The sequence below is a fragment of the Homarus americanus genome, unplaced genomic scaffold (assembly GCF_018991925.1).
Source record: "Homarus americanus isolate GMGI-L3 unplaced genomic scaffold, GMGI_Hamer_2.0 scaffold45562, whole genome shotgun sequence".
NCBI classification, from domain to species: Eukaryota; Metazoa; Arthropoda; class Malacostraca; order Decapoda; family Nephropidae; genus Homarus; species Homarus americanus.
In genome coordinates, this window is record NW_024744839.1 from 12,682,263 (window position 1) to 12,705,215 (window position 22,953).

A 22,953-nucleotide genomic window follows, 5' to 3' on the forward strand; every position below is an offset into this window, starting at 1 on the left:
ATATATTATACTGTACTCTTTCATAATAATTATAAGTATAATGTTAGGATTTGCTTCACTTAAATCATCCTGAATACATACTGCATAAGTGAGGATATTAGAAGAGGATTGTTTCCTTTACATTTATTATACAATTTGACTTATATTCATGAAAATTATATTTATTTCAGTTAACTTGGAAAAATAATATCGATGTGCATTCAGTATGTTACGTTGATTACATAGGGAAATTATTTCTGACACATTAATATTTAGTCCAGCCACCTTCACTCTCGATTACTTGCTGCAGCCTGTTGAGAACGGAGGCGGGGTGGTGGTTGTGTGTCAGTTGCGGTTTCTGCCTCAGTACCTCCCACTCGCGGTGTGTATGCTCCTGTAGCTGCACCCTGGTTCTCTCTTCAGTTGGATCCTACACGCTCACAATATTGGCCTAAACGTTCTCTATAGGGTTAGGTTTGGCCGGACGGCTTGTTGTTGTTGTTAAGGCTAGGAATTTTTTTGGCGTTGCATCAGGAAGGCAAACGCTGTAATTTTACTCTTGGGCAAGAGGCTTATTCGCCGGTAGTAAGGAACGGACGGGCAGCCGTCCATAGCCCCGTCCTTCCTCCTCCGGTTGCGCGCTCTCGCCCGAGTGTGGTCCTCCTACAGCATATTTTTTGTGCGGGAGCCGGGATTGTCATCATTCGCTGCTGGAGTTGCCGGAGCAGAGCCCGAGACCGCCCTCTCTATAGGGTTCATGTCACAACCTTTACCTGGCCAGTCTAAAACTTGCAAATTTCTTTGTTCTGCAAACCACCTTTTTACAATCCGTGCAGTATGGATAGTGTATGTATATTATGTATGCTGTATGTATCTTATGTATGTGCTCCATTTATATACATTATTTATTCAGCCCAGCTAGCAGCGTGTGGCGATGTATTTACCCTGTCCCCCACGCTTAATTAATGTGCCCGGCGACATATGGAAGCTGCTAATGTATCACTTGCCACATGTCGCCTGAAAGGCTAGTTGACCCCCCAGACAGATCAGGGAGAGCCACCTCGCTTGTGTATCTCTGTTTATCCAGTAAATAGAACCTACGAAAACTCTACAGGTGTTTGTGTTCGCTCCTGTAGATAGAACTTGGTACCCAGAACATATACAGATAGGACACCTATCCGGCATGAAAATTATGTTTTCGGGAAACGGGAAAGCATATGCACGTACAGGCGAAGCATAACTTCTTCGAGTATTTCTAAATTCTGTTCAGCTGTGAATCTTCCTTCTATGACCAGTCAGCTCTTCAACTCCGTGCAAATATATCCATCCCCAAACATTGCAAGTCACATGGCCACTCCTTGCTTCCTCATAAATATGCTGTCTAGCATATTGGGTGTTGTTCCTCTTCCAGCAATGCAACCTTCCGTGAGAGGTAGATGAGAAAGTTTTTTCGTCAGTGAATATTACTCATCCCCAGAAATCTAGGCCTTCTTCAGCATACCGTCCAGCAAACTACAACCTGCCCTCGCGATGCCGCTCATTTTACTTCTCCTTGGTGAAGTCTTTGCCCGATTGTTAAAGGGGAAATATTTAATTGGAGATCCTTTCTTATTGAAAATGAAGTCTTGAAGGGGTTGGCCTCAGCGAAATTCCGGATGGCTTCAAATTGTGCAGGTGTTGATCTGCGCGCCATTCCCGTCCTGTGGTGGTCCTTTAAACTTTCTTCCTCTTCCCATCGCTTAATCCGATAATATACAGTTGAACGACAAAACCCCAGTTCTCGGGCAATTTCAGTAGGTGAAAACCCAGCCTCCTCCGTGCCAATTATTCTTCCACATTCAGTGATTTTCTGCATGTGGTATTCCACGTTGGCAGGGGCCTTCTACAATTGAGGGAGTGGAAGGGTAGTCAGCACTGACAACACCTCTGTCTCCCCCACCTTCCCGCCCATAACGTTAGCTTTATATTTATATTTTATTAGGCATTTTATAAAAAAAATAGTTGAATGAATAAATAATTAAATAAGATGCAAATTTATAATACATCATACACATATTTGAAGAAAAAAATAGAATATATATATTTTTTTAAAGACACCAGACTAAAGGTGACGTAATCTACATAAGTCAGAAACAAGGATTTTTTTTTTTTGGTGGGGGGAGGGCAAATAGTCACTCAACGAAAGAAATACCATTTGCTGTTTAAAATATTCAGAGTCTTGGAATGACAGTGATATTGCTAGATAAAGGCTTGCAAAAGTATTAGGCATATGCTACCGCACTAGTTCACACCATCAGACGGATGGTTCGTAAGATTATATACCATCACCTTCAATTGAACAATGTCATTATTAAATACAGACACAGGCTGACACACACACACACACACACACACTTTCCAGATGCGCACACACTCACTCCACACACACACTCACACACTCCACATGCACACACACACACACACACTCCACACGTGCACACACACACACACACACACACACACACACACACACACACACACACACACACACACACACACAATGCATACACACACTCCACATGCACACACTCACACTCCACATACACACACACACACCCCACATACACACACACACACACTACACACACACACACACACACACACACACACACTTATTACAGGTAGCAGTGAACCGATAATTCTGCTTAATTCCACAGCGAATTAAAACAGCAGTTTGTGTTGCATGAAATCAGCGTCTTTAGAAAGAAGACTGTTTAGCATCGGTTACATAGGACTGGATTAATTACCCGAAAGGGATTAAACGTTTCAAGATAATATTAGTATATATTAATAATAAACAGGCAACCTCATAAGCAGCCTGCACACAGCTGTGCCCGATGCATGATGTTCTTTAACATACTTACCGATTTTTTCTTATGTTTAATTGTCTAAACATAAAATCATATAGGTTGGCCCATTACTCTATCCATTTTAAAATCAAATTAACAGTACATACCAGCAGAAAGGTATAATATAATACAAAACAACAAAGCCCAACCATTAATTAAGCAACGGGGAACAATCACCGATCACTTTTACATTCATTCATAATTTTTACTACTTAGTATAGTAAACAAACGGCCTTGAGTGCCAGCTGTCTCCAGCAGTGTTCGAAGAATCTTGAACGAGACTGTACATTCAGGAGCCGGTGCATGCCCAGTACTTGCCAACAGTGCGTAACAGAGACGTGACCGATCACCCAAGCGGCTAACAAGCCGATCATTTGGTGAAGAGGATAAAAGAAAAGGAAAAGTAATCAGAGACGTGACCGATTGCCCAAGCGGCTAACGAGCCGATCAGTGGGAAGAGGATAAAAATAAGCAAAAATTAGGTATTAAGGAGAGTTTTATCCCATTTTGTGGTTCAATCATAATATGTGAAGACAAGTAGTGTTATTAGTATATCCCTATCATATATGTATAACTCAGAAGTAGATGCCAGATATTACTAAGTGTTCAAGACTTTTGATCCTGACTGTACAAGAATATCATCAGCATAGCTGTTTGTGATATTGCTGGAGCTGTCTGGTTATATCCATTTTGGCTAATTCGTACAAAATAAGTTGCCTATTAGCAATATCAAATGCAGCTTTCATCACCATCTGAAGATGTTTTGAATAAAGACGAAAGCTAAGGTGCTCCGTTGTTTCCCTTTTCCCGTGTGATTTTATCAAGGTATAGTTAAAAGTGTATTGATGCAATTATGTGAGACGCATAAAGGGCAGGAGACACACAAAGGGCAGGAGACACACAATGGGCATGAGACACGCACAAAGGGCATGAGACATTGTTTAATGACCCACAAAAGACATGAAAGAGACACGCCAAGTTAAATTTTCTATCATTATGTGAGCTTGTCGTCGTGCACGAAGCTTGAGCATATAATGTTTAAACTCTATCTTCCTGACAGGTTACCCTGAACAGTACCCTCAACAACCATACCCACAACAGCCAAACCCCCAGCAACCATACCCCCAGCAACCATACCCTCAACAGCCATATCCTCAACAACCATACCCTCAACAACCATACATCCAGCAACCACAGCAACAATACATTCCTCAACAAAGGGTAAGTTCCAGCTAGATTTTTCCTTGTTGATTAAGATTTAAAGATATTGAATAACTAAACCCAGCAGGATTACTTCACCCGCCCATAATCACCCAGCAGGACTACTTCACCCGTCCATTATCACCCAGCAGGACTACTTCACCCGTCCATTATCACCCAGCAGGATTACTTCACCCGCCCATAATCACCCAGTAGGACTACTTCACCCGTCCATAATCACCCAGCAGGACTACTTCACCCGTCCATAATCACCCAGCAGGACTACTTCACCCGGTCTTAATCACCCAGCAGGACTACTTCACCCGTCCATAATCACCCAGCTGGACTACTTCACCCGTCCATAATCACCCAGCAGGACTACTTCACCCGTCCATAATCACCCAGCTGGACTACTTCACCCGTCCATAATCACCCAGCAGAACTACTTCACCCGTCCATAATCACCCAGCAGGACTACTTCACCCGCCCAACACCACCGATGAATATTGGGTTATCTGTACTCAATATAAAGTTAATTATTATAAATATTATTACTTGACTAGCAAGCAGGTGATAACTGTGACAATCGGTAACAATACTGTGGGTGTTTTGTACCATCAGTGTCTGGCCTATTGGTGAGAATTTTCACTGTTTTAATATACAGTACGTTTCATTCTGTTTTAGTCGTTATTTTAGGAGAAGTGACAGTGTAGAAGGGTGCGGGTAGGATGATCCATCACCTGATGAAGAGAGGCTGTCTTGCCCACTGCTGCTGAACTTAACTGTTAACGATACACAGCTGATTAATGGTGTTCGTGACAGTGATAACAGACAGACGCGTCACTGTCAGATAATGAGTTGTAACCCGCGACGCAATTATTCCAGCCAGTGAAAGGTGTCGGATACTGTAGACGCTACCCGGTATGTAACTCAAGAAAGGAGCACCAGGCTGCAGACTTCACACAAAATTTTCTATAAATTTCACAATCTACCAAACATTTTCGTGGGTTATATTGTCACCTAAAGTAAAATTTGGCCTCGCATTTTGATCCTGAGTCAACCAAACTATTCAAGTCGTGGATACACCAATTCAAGTGTCTTCAACTCACTAGAATTTCAAGGCAGTTCCATTACAGTGGAAAGGTCAAGATATCGGTTTTCTGGGATGTAGGTGTTATGTAATGAACTACCTACAGAAAACTACCGCCATAAATAGCGTCAGAGTTCCACTTGCCTGCCCATGTACAGTCAGCCAAAGATGCACCGACCCCACCCTAGGTCTCGTGCTCGCAATTTTACCTGGCAATACTTGGTAAAGGAAGGCTGTATGTAAAGGTGATTGCTTTGGGTTGTATCACTGTCAGGATAAATATTAAACAAACCATAGGTAACATTTTTTATAATAATAAGCTATTCATTGTTACTTAAGGTCATGAGAAGTTTCCAAATGTTCGTATGTTTGTTTAAATAATGAATAAAATTTGATGTGAGAATCTTGTGGCAGCTGTAGTTGTAGTTGAGTTGCCAATTCATTAATATAATTTTCTTTATTATTTAAGCAAATATACGAAAATTTGGAAACGTCTCATGACCTTAAATAACAATGAATAGTTTATTTATTATTTAATAATTATCCTGACAGTGATACAGCCGAAAACAATCGACCAATCATAATCACCTTTACATACAGCCTTCCTTTACCAAGTATTTTACTTTTACTTTTATCCTCTTCGCCACTGATCGGCTTGTTAGCCGCTTGGGCGATCGGTCACGTCTCTTTTCATTTATATTCTTCACCAAAAGATCGGCCCGCTAGCCGCCCGGGCGATCGGTCACGTCTGTCACGCACTGTTGGCAAATACTGGGCATGCACCGGCTCCTGAATGTACCTGAACCCGCTCCAGTGTTGGCCAAGTCTTCTCTTGAAAGAGCTCACACTCGGTGCCGTTACAACACTCTCTGGTAGATTGTTCCAAGAGTTTACAACCCTCACTCCGAAAAAGTTTGCCCTCACGGTTTTCTGGACTTGCGGCTTCTTCAATCTTGAGCTGTGACCCCTTGTGGGGCGAGCGTCCGCCAGCTCCAAGTAAGGACACTCAACTGAGTAGTGCCCCCTGAGATGCTTATACACCTCAACTAGGTCCCCCCTTGCCCGTCTGTAGTATAAGCTAGGCAAGTTCAGGTGCTCCAATCTCTCAGGGTAGCTGAGGTGCCGAAGTGCAGGCACCAGTTTGGTGGCCCTCCTTTGAACATTTTCAACCAACTGACAGTCCCTAGCATATCTCGGGGACCAGATGGGGTGACAGTACTCCAGATGGGGAAGCACTTCACTCCTGAAGATCGTCACGAGGGACGGACCGTCTAGATATCTGAACGACCTTCTAATAAGACCCAATAATTTATTTGCCTGATTTACCTTCTTCTCACAATGGCCCGAGAACTTCAGCTCATTGTCAACATACACACCTAGGTCCTTCTCACACAGTCTCAACTAGTGCATTTTCTTCATCCCGTTGGGACATATGATACGCCTCCTTACCGTTGGTACGCCCCAGGTGCATCCTCTTACACTTCGTGACATTGAATCTCAGCAGCCATTTCTTCGACCATTCCTGGAGCCCACAGAGGTCCTTCTGCAGCTCTTCACAGTCCGCTTGGTTCTTAATTTCCCGAAATAACTTGCCATCATCGGCAAACATTTGTATGGAGGAGTGTACAACGTCAGGCATGTCATTTATGAAACAAACAAACAACAGCGGGCCCAATACACTACCCTGCGGTACCCCACTTGTTACAGGTACAGATGACGATTTCGTGCCATTAATCACCACACACTGCTTGCGGTCATGTAGAAAGTCTTCTATCCACGCTAGGACATTTCCCCGAATTCCGTACCCTTCCAGTTTGATTTTCAGCCTTTCATGGGGTACACTGTCGAAAGCCATGGCAAAATCTAGGTAAATATTGTCGATATTACCACCCCGTTCTAGAATATGGGTCCAAATATCCAATACCTTGAGCAATTGTGTTAAGCAAGAGCGCCCCGGCATAAAACCGTGCTGGCAATCTTTTACAAGGTTGTTTCGTAGTAGATGTTCCATCGCGGCATCTCTGATAATACTCTCAAGTACTTTACAAATTATGCTGGTCAGGCTCACCGGTCTATAGTTGTTCGTGGAGTGACTATCGCCCTTCTTGAAGATAGGACTCACATAAGCCACTTTCCATTCACTGGGGACCATTTGTTCATCCAGGCATTTACAAAACAGAATCTTCAGGGGCTCTGCAAGCTCGTTGCACAGCTCTCTTAGCACTCTAGGATGCACCATGTCAGGTCCGGGACTCTTGTGGACCTTTAGCCTGGACAGTTTATTTCTAATACCCTCTTCTGTGAACACAATGTGGGTCATTGCTGTGTCGAACCGTCTGTCCTCAAACGCAGGAAGGTTAGTTGCATCCTCTCTTGTGAACACTGAGGAAAAGAAGCTGTTCAATGCCTCAGCTTTATCCTGGACAGAATCTGCGTAACTACCATCCTCAAGCCTCAGGTCTGATACTCCTACTCGCGTTTTCAATTTCGACTTTGCATAGCGGTAAAACGCCTTTGGGTTTGACTTGACCTCGCGTGCAACCAGCCTCTGGAACTCCTTTTCAGCCCTCCTACACTCTATCTTTGCTTGGTTTCTGGCTCTTGCATACATCCTCCTGTCTTGCTCATCGTTTGACCCAACCCACGTCTTGAATTTCTGGGTTTTCTTCTTAATTTTGTCGACCGCCGCATGGTTCATGTGTAGGGATCCCCTCGTATTCCTAGAAGCACTGGGTTTGGTCTTGGGTATATATTTATCGATCAAATGGGTCATTTTACTAGTTATGATATTCAGCGTAGTGTCTGCGTTCTTGTACCTTAATAAGTCAGGCCAGTTGATACCCCTCATCTCTTCCCTCATCCCATTGTAATTTCCCTTGTAATATTTGCACCTTGGCCTGGCCTTATCTTGAACTAGGTAACAGTTAAATCTGAATGACAACACTGTATGGTGACTGGTGCCAACTGGGGCAAGGTGTTCCAGTTTGGCCACCATACCCTCCTCGTTTGTTATGATGAGGTCAAGTGGCTTGGGTGTTTGCTCCCCTCTGTAATGTGTCGGGTCTCTCACATGTTGGAACAGAAAATTATCTCTCAGAGTTTCTACAAAAAGAGTAGCAGGATTATTCAAGTCATTCGGGGTAGACTCGTTTCTCCAGTCAATGTCGCCATAGTTAAAGTCCCCCATGATAAGGAGGTGGCTGGGGTTGAGCATCGCCGCATTGTTTATTAAGGTTCTTAAGTTCCTATGATTTAGTGGGCCACAGTTTGGGGATCTGTAGATACACCTGACGATAAGTAAGTCCCCTCCCTTTAATTTAATTTTACACCACTTGGACTCTTCAAAAACATCCTCTCCCTGTACCCTCGCCTGGCTGGCTCTAAGGTCTTGCCTAGCGTAGATAACCACACCCCTCCTGCAGGATTCTTGAGTTAGGTTCGTAAATGAGTCATATCCAGCAATACTGAACTCACATTCCTCTGGGTCGATTCTCCTGTTCTTGTACAACAGTTCTACAACTCCTACAATATCTGGTTGGTGTACTCTTAGTAGTGTTTCAAACTCCTCTCTCTTATCAAGGAACGTGTCAGTATTAGTGTACATGACATTCAAACCAGAATTTGTTCTCGGTAACGTCTCTGCTCTTAGTAATATACCCTGCTCCACCCACATTCTGAGAAGCCGCAGCATTTGCTAAGTACACTGTATTTTGCAGGGTGTGGTTAGAAATGTCATTGTTTACACGGCGCTCGTTCCCTCCTGTCCGGTAGGCTGAGCTGGTGCCGCCTCCCGGGTGGGGGGTTGAGTGGGTGGAGGGTGCACTGCTGCCCCCTGGCCCTGTGTCGGCACACTTGTTTCCACTACCCTCCCCCTGAGTATAACCCATGTACACCTGTCCCCGTTCCTCCTCGACTCCTCCCTCTTCTGCTTCAAGTCCTGCAGGAGCTTCTTGTGCTGTTCCCTCTGCATTACCGTGCGGTCTGGGTGAATAAATACATCCCGAAATGCCTCGCTCCTTGCTAAGTTTTTTGCCTGCCGAATAACTTGCCATTTCTCCTCCTCACTCCCTAGTGTGATCCTGAGGGGGCGAGGCTTAGCCCCCTGCTTTTGTCCCAGCCTCCTCACATCCTGAGGGGTTGCTGGAATCTTCAGAACCTCTGTGCAAATATTTTGAAACAGCACCTTGTCGTGTGTTTCCTTACTCACAGTTCCCTCCGCCTGGCTCTCTGGTGACTCCAAAAACTATTACATTGTTCCTGCGCTGGAGCCGTTCCTGGTGTTCCTCCTCTCCCCTAACAGTAGGTCCGTTAATTTTCATTTCTTCGACACACTTTTTCAAAGTCCCAATCTGCTGTAGAACCTGTACTGATTCTGCATTACTCTCCGCCCCCCCCCGTGGCCCTCCTAATACGTCAGCATAACTCCTCTTAGCAACCACCTCCATTCTATTAGCTACTTCCTCAGTCTTAGCAAGGATCTCTTTTCCAACTTGCTCCAGTTTGTCAACCAGCAGGGCTCCTGCTTCATCTATTTTCGTCCCTAGAGAACTCGTTCCCTTATGGATTGCAATCGCTTCATTCACCTTGACTATGCAGCCAGAGCAATACCAGCAACAGCCATCATGCTTTACGGCAGTTAGTAACTTCCTAAACGTTGCATTAGTTAGGCCTGTATCCTCCATATCCGACGTCTCCCTGCAGTAATCACATATCAAACTCATGGTTGTTGTTGTTGTGGGGGGGGGGGGTGCAGACTGTGTATAAATCTACACCTATTTCAAAAAAATAAAGAGAGAAAAAGTACTTAGCTACTCTCTGTTGCCTATAGAGTTGTCGTCTGCGACTGCGTACACTGTATCTCCCTGTGAGTGGTGTATTGTAGGCACAGATTCAGTCCTTGAGTAAGCACACAAACAAAATAAAATTTAAAGTCTCTGTGGCACCTATGACACGAATAGGCTGGCAGTTGTCCTTACCAGCTTGATTGCCAATATGTATTCACTTTAAGTTATTTATAGTCTCTTCTGCATTCACTGATGACAACTATGAACTGATTTAACTGAAGGCACAGTACTACACTCCCTGGTTGGCCTTTATCACAGCCGTGACCACAACACCCTAAAAAATAAAATAAAATAAAAGCTTTGTCATGTGGCAGTGATTGTGTGGTTATAGGCCTGTGACCCTGGCTGTACCTCCAACTCGGTGGAAATTGAGTTTTCAAAAATATAATCGTGTCTAGCATGAAAAGTCCTACATCGATTTACACTTTCACCTCACTAAGACGATCTTGACGAACTTATGTAATCACTGTCCAATTTCTGCCGCTCTACATCGAAGGCCCGAATGCCGAACACGCTTTGTTACAGAGACGCAACACGACCCGCCCGCTACACTAACACTGCACGAGACCCAGGGTGGGGTCGGTGCATCTTTGGCTGACTGTAGTACATACCTGTTCTCAGCTAGATCGACTAAAGGCGCCTCACTTATAGGCCGGCACCCAGGCAAAATCACGAACCAGTGACATTTAGGTCAGAAGGCCTGTAGTGTATGCCCTCAGTCGCCGCACCCGATACATGGCCCTACATCTACATGATAGTATAGTTGGGGTCGGGTCGGGTCGTGTTGCGTCTCTGTAACAAAGCGTGTTCGGCATTCAGGCCTTCGATGTTGAGCGGCAGAAATTGGACAGTGATTACATAAGATCATCAAGATCGTCTTAGTGGTTTGAAAGTGTAAATCGATGTAGGATTTTTAATGCTAGACGCGATTATATTTTTGAAAACTCAATTTCCACCGAGTTGGAGGTACAGCCAAGCAGGTCAGGAGGCCAACAGCCTACAACCACAAACTCGCTGCCATATGACAAAGCTTTTATTAATTTTTTTTTGTTAAGAAGTTGTGGTCACGGCTGTGATGAAGGCTAACCAGGGAGTGTAGTACTGTGATTTTTAGGTAAGTCAGTTCATAGTGTCATCAGTGTCCGCAGAAGAGGCTGTAAATAACTTAAAGTGAATACATATTGGCAATCGAGCTGGTAAGGACAACTGCCAACCTATTCGTGCCATAGGTGCCACAGAGACTTTAAATTTTATTTTGTTTGTGTGCTTTCTCAAGGACTGAAACTTTGTCTATAATACACCACTCACAGTGACCGCGGAAGTTGTAAATAACTTAAAGTGAGCGCTAACTAGCAAGCAAGCTGGAAAGGCACCGTGCCAGCTGAAACCAAGTCGAGTTATAGGTGCCACAGAGATCTTAAATTTTATTTTGTTCGTGTGCTTTCTCAAGGATTGAAACTGTGCCTACAATACACCATTCACAGGGAGATACAGTGTACGCAGTCGCAGACGACAACTCTATAGGCAACAGAGAGTAGCTAAGTACTGTTCTTTTTCTCTCTTTACTTTTTTTTAAATAGATGTAGATCTATACACAGTCTGCACCCCTGCCCCACCCCACACCCACAACAACAACCATGAGTTTGTTATGTGATTACTGCAGGGAGACGTCGGATATGGAGGATACAGGCCTGACTAATGCAACGTTTAGGAAGTTACTAAGTGCCGTAAAGCATGATGGCTGCTGCTGGTATTGCCCTGGCTGCATAGTCAAGGTGAATGAGGCGATTGCAAGCCATAAGGGCCAAGGTGCACATATTACAAGGGAATTACAACGGGATGGGGGAAGAAATGAGTGGTATCAACTGGCCTGATTCATTAAGGTACAAGAACGCGGACACTACGCTAAATATCATAACTAGTAAAGTGACCCATTTGATCGATAAATACATACCTAAGACCAAACCCAGTGCTTCTGGGAATACGAGGGGATTCCTACACATGAACCATGCGGCGGTCGACAAAATTAAGAAGAAAACCCAGAAATTCAAGACGTGGGTTGGGTCAAACGATGAGCAAGACAGGAGGATGTATGCAAGAGCCAGAAACCAAGCAAAGATAGAGTGTAGGAGGGCTGAAAACGAGTTCCAGAGGCTGGTTGCAAGCGAGGTCAAGTCAAACCCAAAGGCGTTTTACCGCTATGCAAAGTCGAAATTGAAAACGCGAGTAGGAGCATCAGACCTGAGGCTTGTGGATGGTAGTTACGCAGATTCTGACCAGGATAAAGCTGAGGCATTGAACAGCTTCTTTTCCTCGGTGTTCACAAGAGAGGATGCAACTAACTTTCCTGCGTTTGAGGACAGACGGTTCGACACAGTACTGACCCACATTGTGTTCACAGAAGAGGGTAATAGAAATAAACTGTCAAAGCTAAAAGTCCATAAGAGTCCCGGCCCTGATTATGGTGCATCCTAGAGTGCTAAGAGAGTTGTGCAACGAGCTTGCAGAGCCCCTGAAGATCCTGTTTTGTAAATGCCTGGATGAACAAATGGTCCCCAGTGAATGGAAAGTGCCTTATGTGAGTTCTCTCTTCAAGAAGGGCGATTGTCACTCCACGAACAACTATAGACCAGTGAGCCTGACCAGCATAATATGTAAGGTACTTGAGAGTATTATCAGAGATGCCGCAATGGAACATCTAATACGAAACAATCTTGTAAAGGATTACCAACACGGTTTTATGCCGGGGCGCTCCTGCTTAACACAATTGCTCAAGGTATTGGATATTTGGACCCATATTCTGGAACGGGGTGGTAATATCGACAATATTTACCTAGATTTTGCCATGGCTTTCGAGAGTGTACCCCATGAAAGGCTGAAAATCAAACTGGAAGGGTACAGAATTCGGGGAAATGTCCTTGCATGGATAGAAGACTTTCTACATGGCCGCAAGCAGTGTGTGGTGATTAATGGCACGAAATCGTCATCCGTACCTGTCACAAGTGGGGTACCACAGGGCAATGTATTGGGCCCGCTGTTGTTTGTTTGTTTCATAAATGATATGCCTGACGTTGTACACTCTTCCATACAAATGTTTGCCGATGACGCTAAGTTATTTCTTGAAATTAAGAACCAAGCTGACTGTGAAGAGCTGCAGAAGGACCTCTGTGGGCTCCAGGAATGGTCGAAGGAATGGCTGCTGAGATTCAATGTCACGAAGTGTAAGAAGATGCACCTGGGGCGTACCAACGGTAAGGAGGCGTATCATATGTCCCAACGGGATGAAGACACTATACTAGTTGAGATTGAATGTGAGAAGGACCTAGGTGTGTATGTTGACAATGAGCTGAAGTTCTTGGGCCATTGCGAGAAGAAGGTAAACCAGGCAAATAAATTACTGGGTCTTATAAGAAGGTCGTTCAGATATCTAGACGGTCCGTCCCTCGTAACGATCTTCAAGAGTGAAGTGCTTCCCCATCTGGAGTACTGTGACCCCGTCTGGTCCCCGAGATATGCTAGGGACTGTCAGTTGGTTGAAAATTTTCAAAGGAGGGCCACCAGACTGGTGCCTGCACTTCGGCACCTCAGCTATCCTGAGAGATTGGAGCGCCTGAACTTGCCTAGCTTATATTACCGTCGGGCAAGGGGTGACCTAGTTGAGGTGTATAAGCATCTCAGGGGCCACTACTCAGTCGAGTGTCCTTACTTGGAGCTGGCGGACGCTCGCCCCACAAGGGGTCACAGCTCGAGATTCAAGAAGCCGCAAGTCCAGAAAACTGTGAGGACAAACTTTTTCGGAGTGAGGGTTGTAAACTCTTGGAACAATCTACCAGAGAGTGTTGTGACGGCACCGAGTGCGAACTCTTTCAAGACAAGACTTGACCAACACTGGAGCGGGTTCAGGTACATTCAGGAGCCGGTGCATGCCCAGTATTTGCCACAGTGCGTGACAGAGACGTGACCGATCGCCCGGGCGGCTAGCGAGCCGATCTTTTGGTGAAGAGGATAATTGAAAAGGAAAGTAATCAGAGACGTGACCGATCGCCCAAGCGGCTAACGAGCCGATCAGTGTCGAAGAGGATAAAAGTAAAAAAAAAATGTACACCTTTCTCACTCTAGAGAATTTTATCTCTCATAATTTGTTTAAATGTTGTTGGAATACCAGAATTACTACTGTAACCTTGTTATGCGCTTAAATACAAAATTGTTGAAGCGCAGTAATAACATATAACAACAGCAGCATCTCTCGATCACTCGCCGTTAAATCTAGTTGTTGTAGGGTACAGAATCAGGGGTGTACCGAAGAAGGGGAGGGCTATCGCCCCCCCCCCCCCTTGAGCTTTTTTTCATTAAACTTTCTCAAAAAATACTTAAGTTATAAATCAAAATATCAGAAACATTGGCCAAATTCACCCATTTAGTTCCTTCCAAGGAAAAATTAGTTTGTTTGTTTTTAGCTCAACGAATGTCCGTCGTGCCACCGGCGGCCTGGCGCATATCTCAATTGTGTTTAAACTGCCTCAGGGCATTGGTCAGTAGCGTGTAGTGCTACATACAGGTAATATCTTTGCTGCATCACCCTGCATGCCTATATTTATCGTTTCATATGACTTACAGGCGAAATGTGGTATATAGTGTGTTTATACAGTACTCATCAATGACGACTGCAGTGATTTTATAAATTGTGATATAAAAAGTATCATAAATGATTGAAAGGTGTTTACGCATCCATGTTTTTTTTTAGGCGTGTTAGATGAATCATGAATATAGTGAAAAGTGATATAGAGAATGTTTATGACATGCTATAATCTTATATACTGTATTGCCTACAATAATTGAACTGTCTGTAATATGCATTGTTTGTTCAGCCACTAGTGACTAATAGTATTTCCAGTTGCTATTAGGCTACCTATCCTTCGTAAATATGTAGCCGTGGGGCTTGTATACCGTAACTATATCAGTAAAGATTGCTGAATAACAAAGTGCTGTGCAGTGCATTATCAACAATGTTGACCTAATCCAGTCAGTAATGCAAGCACTTCGCAGCTGCCGGGAAAATGCAGATGCAGTGTTCCATGGTGTTTTGGAGCAGTCAGCAAAGTGATGTGACACTACCTGTATACCCAGACGCAGTTGCACGAGGCAAATTCACAGATCTAATGTAGATATAGAAGATGCTGAGTCATTCTTTAGGGCCACAATATTCATCCCATTTCTATATGACACACTGCAAAATTTGGCAGATAGATTTACTAAACACACACAACAGGCTATGGAACTTGGATTTCTTATACCTAAGTACAGAGATGGAAATTCACCAAAGTACCAATACGGCGATGTTGAAAAGGCGGATACGTTTTGGAGTAAAAGCTTACCTCACGCTACACTTCAGCAAGCTCTAGGAGAATGGGATGTTTCGGCAGAAATGTGGAAATTAGCACCTCACAATCCTAGGCCCACATATGCTATCTCAGCCCTAGTAAAATGTGACAGCAACAGCTTTCCTGTCACAAACAGATTGCTGTAGGTTATTGCTGTCCAACCAGTTACAACTGCAAGCCCTGAAATATCATTCTCGCTTCTACGGAGACTAAAAACCTGGCTGCGTAACACCATAAATGAAGATAGATTGTCAAGTTTGGCCCTAATGGCTACAAACAAAAATAAACTCAGTCTAGATGACGCCCCTTTGATTCTTGATAATTTTGCTCGAAAGAAATCTACTGCATTACGACCCCTAAAACCTTACAAACAAGGTTTTAAGGGTCGTAGTGCAGTGGTAACAGCTGGGATACCTATTCTCAGTGTACCAGTTTCGAGTCCTAATGAGGTAAATTGAATTTGATATATCACAGGGGGATTTCTGTGTATATGTACTGTGCTTACTATGAAAGAGTTTGAAAATGCTAAGTAGCTTTTTTTTTCAATTTGTACATGCTGTATTTGATAATAATTTTTGTGTTCTTTTAAGATTTTACTTCATTCATACTTTCTTTTTAGTACCTCCTTGTGATTAGGTAATAAAAAAGGCTAACCGATATGCACGCTTATCTGTGATTATCAAGTAAAGAAGGATATTGTTTTACAAAGTGTTAATAAGTTAGTTTGTGAAGTATGTATTCGTGCCTAGCACGAATCATTGTATAACGATAATAAGTAAAATAGGCCTACAAGTTAGTGACTGTGCTAGCAAATTTGCAATCACATTCCTGGATTCCAACATAATATTACCAATCTAAGTTCGTAGTTAATTCGCCCCCCCCCCCTCCCTTGATGAAATCCTGGGTACGCCCCTGAGTACAGTACGGTATTATAACCGAGTTTTTCCGAGCATGGTGATATCTATGGAGCGATTTACCCCTTTCTCATATATAAGATAATGTTGACGAGGATCCTTATACATACAATCTATATTTCTATGCCATTCACCATCACCCTCATAATGTGGTTATATCATAACCAAAACACATTTTCTCAGCCAAACGTTGAGGTGGTCATCAAGGAGAGGCAGCCACCACCGCCTCGAGTAGTGGTACAGCAGAGGCCGGTGGTCGTGAGGGAGACAGTGGTGGTGGAGGAGAGGGTAAGTCCACCATATCTTACCTCTTGTTACTCTGTGTGATGCCTCCGCTCTCACTGTTACTGTTACACTGTGTGATGCCTCCGCTCTCACTGTTACTGTTACACTGTCTGATGCCTCCAGTCTCACTGTTATTGTTACTGTTCCACTGTGTGATGCCTCCGCTCTCACTGTTACTGTTACACTGTCTGATGCCTCCAGTCTCACTGTTATTGTTACTGTTCCACTGTGTGATGCCTCCAGCCTCACTGTTACTGTTACACTGTGTGATGCCTCCGCTCTCACTGTTACTATTACACTGTCTGATGCCTCCAGTCTCACTGTTATTGTTACTGTTCCACTGTGTGATGCCTCCAGCCTCACTGTTACTGTTACACTGTGTGATGCCTCCAGCCTCACTGTTACTGTTACACTGTGTGATGCCTCCGCTCTCACTGTTACTGTTACACTGTCTGATGCCTCCAGTCTCACTGTTGTGCTGCACTGTGTGATGCCTCCAGCCTCACTGTTACTGTTACACTGTGTGATGCCTCCGCTCTCACTGTTACTGTTACACTGACTGATGCCTCCAGTCTCACTGTTATTGTTACTGTTCCACTGTGTGATGCCTGCAGCCTCACTGTTACTGTTACACTGTGTGATGCCTCCAGTCTCACTGTTACTGTTACACTGTGTGATGCCTCCAGCCTCACTGTTACTGTTATACTATGATACCCCTAGCCTCACTGTTACTGTTACACTGCGTGAGCCTCCAGTCTCACTCCAGCACACTGTGTGATGCCTCCAGCCTCACTACACACTGTGTGATGCCTCCAGCCTCACTGTTACTGTTACACTGTGTGAGGCCTCCAGTCTCACTGTTACTGTTATACTATGCGATACCCCCAGCCTCACTGTTACTGTTACACTGTGTGAGGCCTCCAGTCTCACTGTTACTGTTACACTGTGTGATGCCTCCAGCCTCACTGTTACTGTTACACTGTGTGAGGCCTCCAGTCTCACTGTTACTGTTATACTATGCGATACCCCCAGCCTCACTGTTACTGTTACACTGTGTGATGCCTCCAGCCTCACTGTTACTGTTACACTGTGTGATGCCTCCAGTCTCACTGTTACTGTTACACTGTGTGACGCCTCCAGCCTCACTGTTACTGTTACACTGTGTGACGCCTCTAGTCTCACTGTTAATAATAATAATAATAATAATAATAATAATAATAATAATAATAATAATAATTAACGGTTTATTGAAAGAGCTTGGCAGCCAGAAGGCTGAAAATATACAGTTACATATTTGGGGAATGGGTTTCGAATTACAAATAATATACAAGTAACATAAGTGATACAAATAAGATATATAATAACTAGATGGGGAAAAGCTCAAACTACAGTTCATTTCCACATAGTGACAGTGCAAGGAGTAGTGTTTACTGGGAGTGAATACACTAGTTTATTACAAGTTATTGATAATATTTACAATGGTTGGGACTGGGCTGTTCTTATAGCGATCAGTTCGTGCACGTATGGGCTGGATGCGGTTGTGGTGTCGAACAGCAATTCTCGGGCTAGGGATCTCAGGTGGTAGTAGGAGCCGGTGTCGAGGATAGTGCCTGATGCCTTCAACTCAGTCAACAGGGAAGCCCTCTGGTGGACCCTCAGCCGTTTTGGCTGCCCACCAAAATTCATCGCCATTGTGGGGCAACTCCACGAAGGCCTGAACGGCAGTCCTGCACAACGGCACCCAGTCTGACTTCTTCCCCATTCAAACGGAGGTAAAACATGGATGTGCACTGGCACCAACTCTCTTTTCCATTTTCTTGGCTGCCTTCCTACTCGTGCTAGTGCCAATTTAGCCGGTGGGGTGGACATCGAGTACAGGATGAAGGGTCTTTTCAACATAAGACGACTGCAGGCAGGAACAAAGGTGTCGGCAGCTTCCATTACTGAACTTTAGTATGTAGACGACATTACTCTCGTTGCTCACACTGAACGCGACCTACAGGATATCCTGAACACCTACGCAGATGCGTATGCACACTTTGGCCTTGAGGTGAATGTACGTAAGACTTAGATTCTCTTCCAGCCTGCTCCTGGTTCAGCCACACCTCCACCATCCATTCAGCGTAACGTTACTACCCTCTAATGTTACCCACTTTCAGTAACTCGGTACCCACCTGACCACCACCTCGGACATCGATGAAGTGGTTTACGTGTCAATTCTCCCACAAGTCCATTCGCCCACACATTTTTAGTTTATTGGGTCACACTTAGGAGTCGGTTCGCCCACACCTGAAGTCAGTTCGCCCACACTTTGTTAATTTCTATTTATGTTTATCCATGTACTAGATAACAATGTAATATATACAAATTAAGTCTCAGGTTGTTTATTCGGTGACTTTCAAATATAAAAAAACCTATATAAAATACACAAACTAAACAGTTTTAAAATGTCAATCATAGAAGTAACATAGAGAGGATTTGGGATATTTGGTCACATATCAGCTGCTGACTGGTCCATTGAGATGGGCATAAGCTCTCAGAATTTGACAAGCTGACCTCTCGTTCCTCAAAGAGCGAATATTTTGGCCTGCAACTCCCCATACTTTCTTCGCTAGATCCTTCGGAGCTTATTTCCTGATACCAGCCTCATATGTACAGAGGTTAATCTGGCCTCTTTGTGGAGAAGGTTAACAAGCAGATAAAACTGAAGGTGGCATCTTCCGGCAGTACGTTTATTCAGTCGGTTGCGCCATCTTTCAATGTCATTATTGGTACGCAGGGATCGGTTGAAAATACTCCAGCTGGATGATGGCCATATGGAGCTATGGATCCATGTTCTTGATATATAATCTACCATAGTTTGTGGTGGGGCTGTGATGGCTTGGCGCTGGAGACGTTCGAACATTGGAACTATTTGTACCTCGAGCAGAAACGGAAGGGACATCAATTTACGCAGGTACTTGTATGTTCCGTCATCATGTTGCAGACTAAATCCGCTGGACTTTAACAATTACGAAACCTACAGACGATATTTTCATAGTTTCGAAAACTTTATTGAAGTAATTTCTTTACACTAAGACATTACTAAACCTAAATAAAACAGGTAACAAAATAGGTGTGGGCGAATCTACTCTAGCTGTAGGTAAAATGACTTGTGGGCGAACCGACTCCATAGTGTGGGCGAAATGACTTGTGGGCTAAATAACCTAATTCCGATGAAGAGATTCAACATCGGATCAGAAGTGCATCTCTAGCCTTTAGCAGACTCCGTACTGTAGGGAGCTGAAATTATATACAAAGTTTCACGTATATCGAGCAATGGTCCTCTCTACCTTCCTATATGACAGCGAGACATGGTCACATTCAGGGGGGCACCTCAGGGCACTTGAAAACTTTCACCAACGCAGTCTACGTTCCAGTCACCGAGTTCGCTGGGAAGACAAGAGAACAAATACCAGTATTTTCGTTAACACCAACTGTAGGAGCATCGAGGTTACCATTATTCATGAACAACTACAGTGGACTGGCTATTAGGGTGTGTCACACGGAGGCGAATTTTTTTTTTTTGAGTTTGAAAAATCGGCCCATGGTATTAATGATGTAGTTCTATGTGCAGAATCATGTGATATCTTCAGATTTGAAAAGTTTTCATTTTTTGCTAGGTAAATTTTAACTTGAAATCTTATGAAAATTCAGTATTCCCACCCTTTTACCAACACCACTAAATAGCTTATTTAAAGTAAAGTAAATGTATCAGGTAATTTATTAGGATGAAAATGATCCAGAATAGTGAAACGAATGATCTTGACACATTTATTAAATTTAATATTCCTTTAGAAAACAAAATCATCAAATACAAAAACCGGTTTTACTACTACGACCCGGTGTTGCTGCACACCATAGAGAACATGTCTTTCTTGCTTCTGTTTCTACTCATCACCTCCCTGCTGACCACCTGAGCTCGGATGTAGCCTTCCCTCCTCTCCTGGCTGTACACGTGACTGCTGGCCTCGCTCACTTGCTGTACACAACGCTCTATACTCTGGGTGTGCGAGGGCCAGGCAGGGACATGCATGGGGTTGTCCAGGAAAGCTCTGACTTGAACATTGGTGAGGCTGCAGGTAAGCGGGGGCTCACTGCCAGCCTGGATGTCCGATCACAGACCTAGTGAGGGTCTGCACCCAGATGGACTTCAGGAGTCTTCCTGCCCTGAAGGAATGTCACCAACTGATTCGTCATCAGTGCCCAGATCCTCCCATATAAGTCTCATATCCAAGATCTTGACTGCCACTTTTCTCTCTCCTCTCATCCTCATTGCAGGAGCACACCTGCAGAACCGCCTCGGGATGAGCATACCAGGAAGATCTCCTCACAGTCTGCTCCACACCTGAACAACCTTCTGGCTGACCTCAGGAGCTCAAGCTGGAAGAGAATGATGCCTCGGACCTTCGAGAACGATGACTTGACCTTGGTGTTGGAACCAATTTGGCAAGTAGACACTCCACGATGAATTGGATTACCAAGCCCCAGGTTGTGAAGCTGTCTCTTTCAGTTTATAGATGAGCGACCCAAATTCTGCAGAACCTGAGAGCCGTTGTGAGCCACCTATAATGTGAGACTGGACCTATCTGCAGGTAAGCAAGTCTATCAGGCATGACCCCAGTTTTGATGGCACTGCAAATCATGTAACCATAGTACTGGTCAGTACTCAGGTCGTCAATGACAGTATGTGCAAGCTCAACGAGTGGAGGGCCAACTGTGATTTTTTCAAAGCTCGGATTTATTTTTAACTCAGTGGCAGAGTCCAGCATCTTGCCAAGAGGACCAGACCATCTGTTGTTTGAAAGAGTCTTGCCATCCAGCTCCTGGATCAGATGTCTGAGTGGCAACTCGTTGGTGTGGAGGTCACAAACAATCCATCCACTGTATGACCCCCCTTGCCACCCTGTGTTCGTGTTGGTGCTGTCCCCTCCAATGGCCTGCAGGGTCTGGTCTACGTTCCTCTCTCTGAGCCAGTTCACAATGTTATCTGCCACTATCTCAGCTGGTTTCCTGATGTCATCTTTCTCTGGAGTGAAATGCCACAAATACTTCCCTCCTGGTTCACTGCAGCAGGAGTAGTGTTCCTCCTTCACCATGGCAGGGAACAACTTGTCAGAATCTCCAACTTTCATGAACACTTTAGTGTCATCCCTTCTCCCATCAAAGAACAAACAATTGATTCCATTTTCTCTTATCCCCTTATCAAACTCCTCTTCTAGGTTACTGACAAGTTTCTCCTGAGCTCTCCTTACTTTGTTATGATCTATCACCAGGTGAACATCATCAGGTGTTATCAAACCACCGTCAATCCAGGCAGCTGTTGCTATCTCTGCAGTTTCTGTGAGACCAGTGTGGTGTCGCATGCTGGCCAGAGCTATGCTCGGGATATTTTTCCTATTTCGAATCTTATGCCTGGAAGGTTTGGGATCATTATTTTCTGGGTTAGGGACAAAGTCACCATTCTCCTGGTCAGCATTCGGCTCAGCCATGGGGAAGTCATTAAACTCTGAATCAGCTTGACTCCAATCATCGGCCTTTTTTACCTCACCCTGGGCCTTCTCAAGTCTCTTTTCCTCGGCAACTCTTCTCCTCTTCTGTCTCTCTCTGTGGCAGCCTCCTGTCTCTTGGACTCCGGAATATCTTGGCTAGAAATCATGAGAGCCCCTATACTGCCAGTCTTCTCTCTCTGTGCTTTGACAAATGCCAGTTCGATCACAGGAATCTTCAGTTCACGCTTGCAAATACAGGAGATGTGGGCCTCGGATTTACAGTCACGATCGCATCCAAACTCAGGACAGAGAACAATTGGGCACTTGCAAGTAATTATGTCAAATAACTGGTCCAGTTGCTTGGCAAAGCTGTCCTTAACTGCAAGTTTTCCTCTCCCAAGAGAGATATCTCTTGCCTTTTCCCAACTGGCTAGCAGTCTTTCACTAATCTTCTTCTGACGTGTTATGACTGGAGGCTTGAACTGAGCGTTAGCCAGAGTGTACTGTGCCAAGACAGCTTTGGTCATATCACTGGCAATGTCTTTGTTTGTGTAAGTTCTTTGGTTCTTTTCACTGATTTGCCTGATTAAAACACCGTATCTCAAAGCATCTCTCAATGTAGGCAACTCCGACTTCAGGAGCTCTCTCCCAGACCCAAGATAGTGACTGAGATGGCTGGATTTTTGGTTCCTCGTCCTGACACAAGCAGCCATCGCAAATATTATCAACTTATAAATGCATCAGAATCTGAAACAGAAAAAAATATTGTAAGTTGGGTTGTTAAAGAATGAAGTCAGAAAGCAATGTTCACTATTTAATTGTAATGCACTAATGCAGCTGT

The 22,953-nt window shown here is 44.2% G+C and overlaps 1 protein-coding gene across 1 annotated transcript in view; it reads left to right on the forward strand.

The window, feature by feature from the left end:
- Window positions 1-22,953, forward strand: part of LOC121878172 (B1-hordein-like) — a 54,407-nt gene that overhangs the window by 24,637 nt on the left and 6,817 nt on the right. The window contains exons 2-3 of the mRNA XM_042384209.1: window positions 3,928-4,088; window positions 16,480-16,584. Coding sequence (XP_042240143.1) covers window positions 3,928-4,088; window positions 16,480-16,584 — 266 coding nt within the window. The remainder of the gene's footprint in view (window positions 1-3,927; window positions 4,089-16,479; window positions 16,585-22,953) is intronic.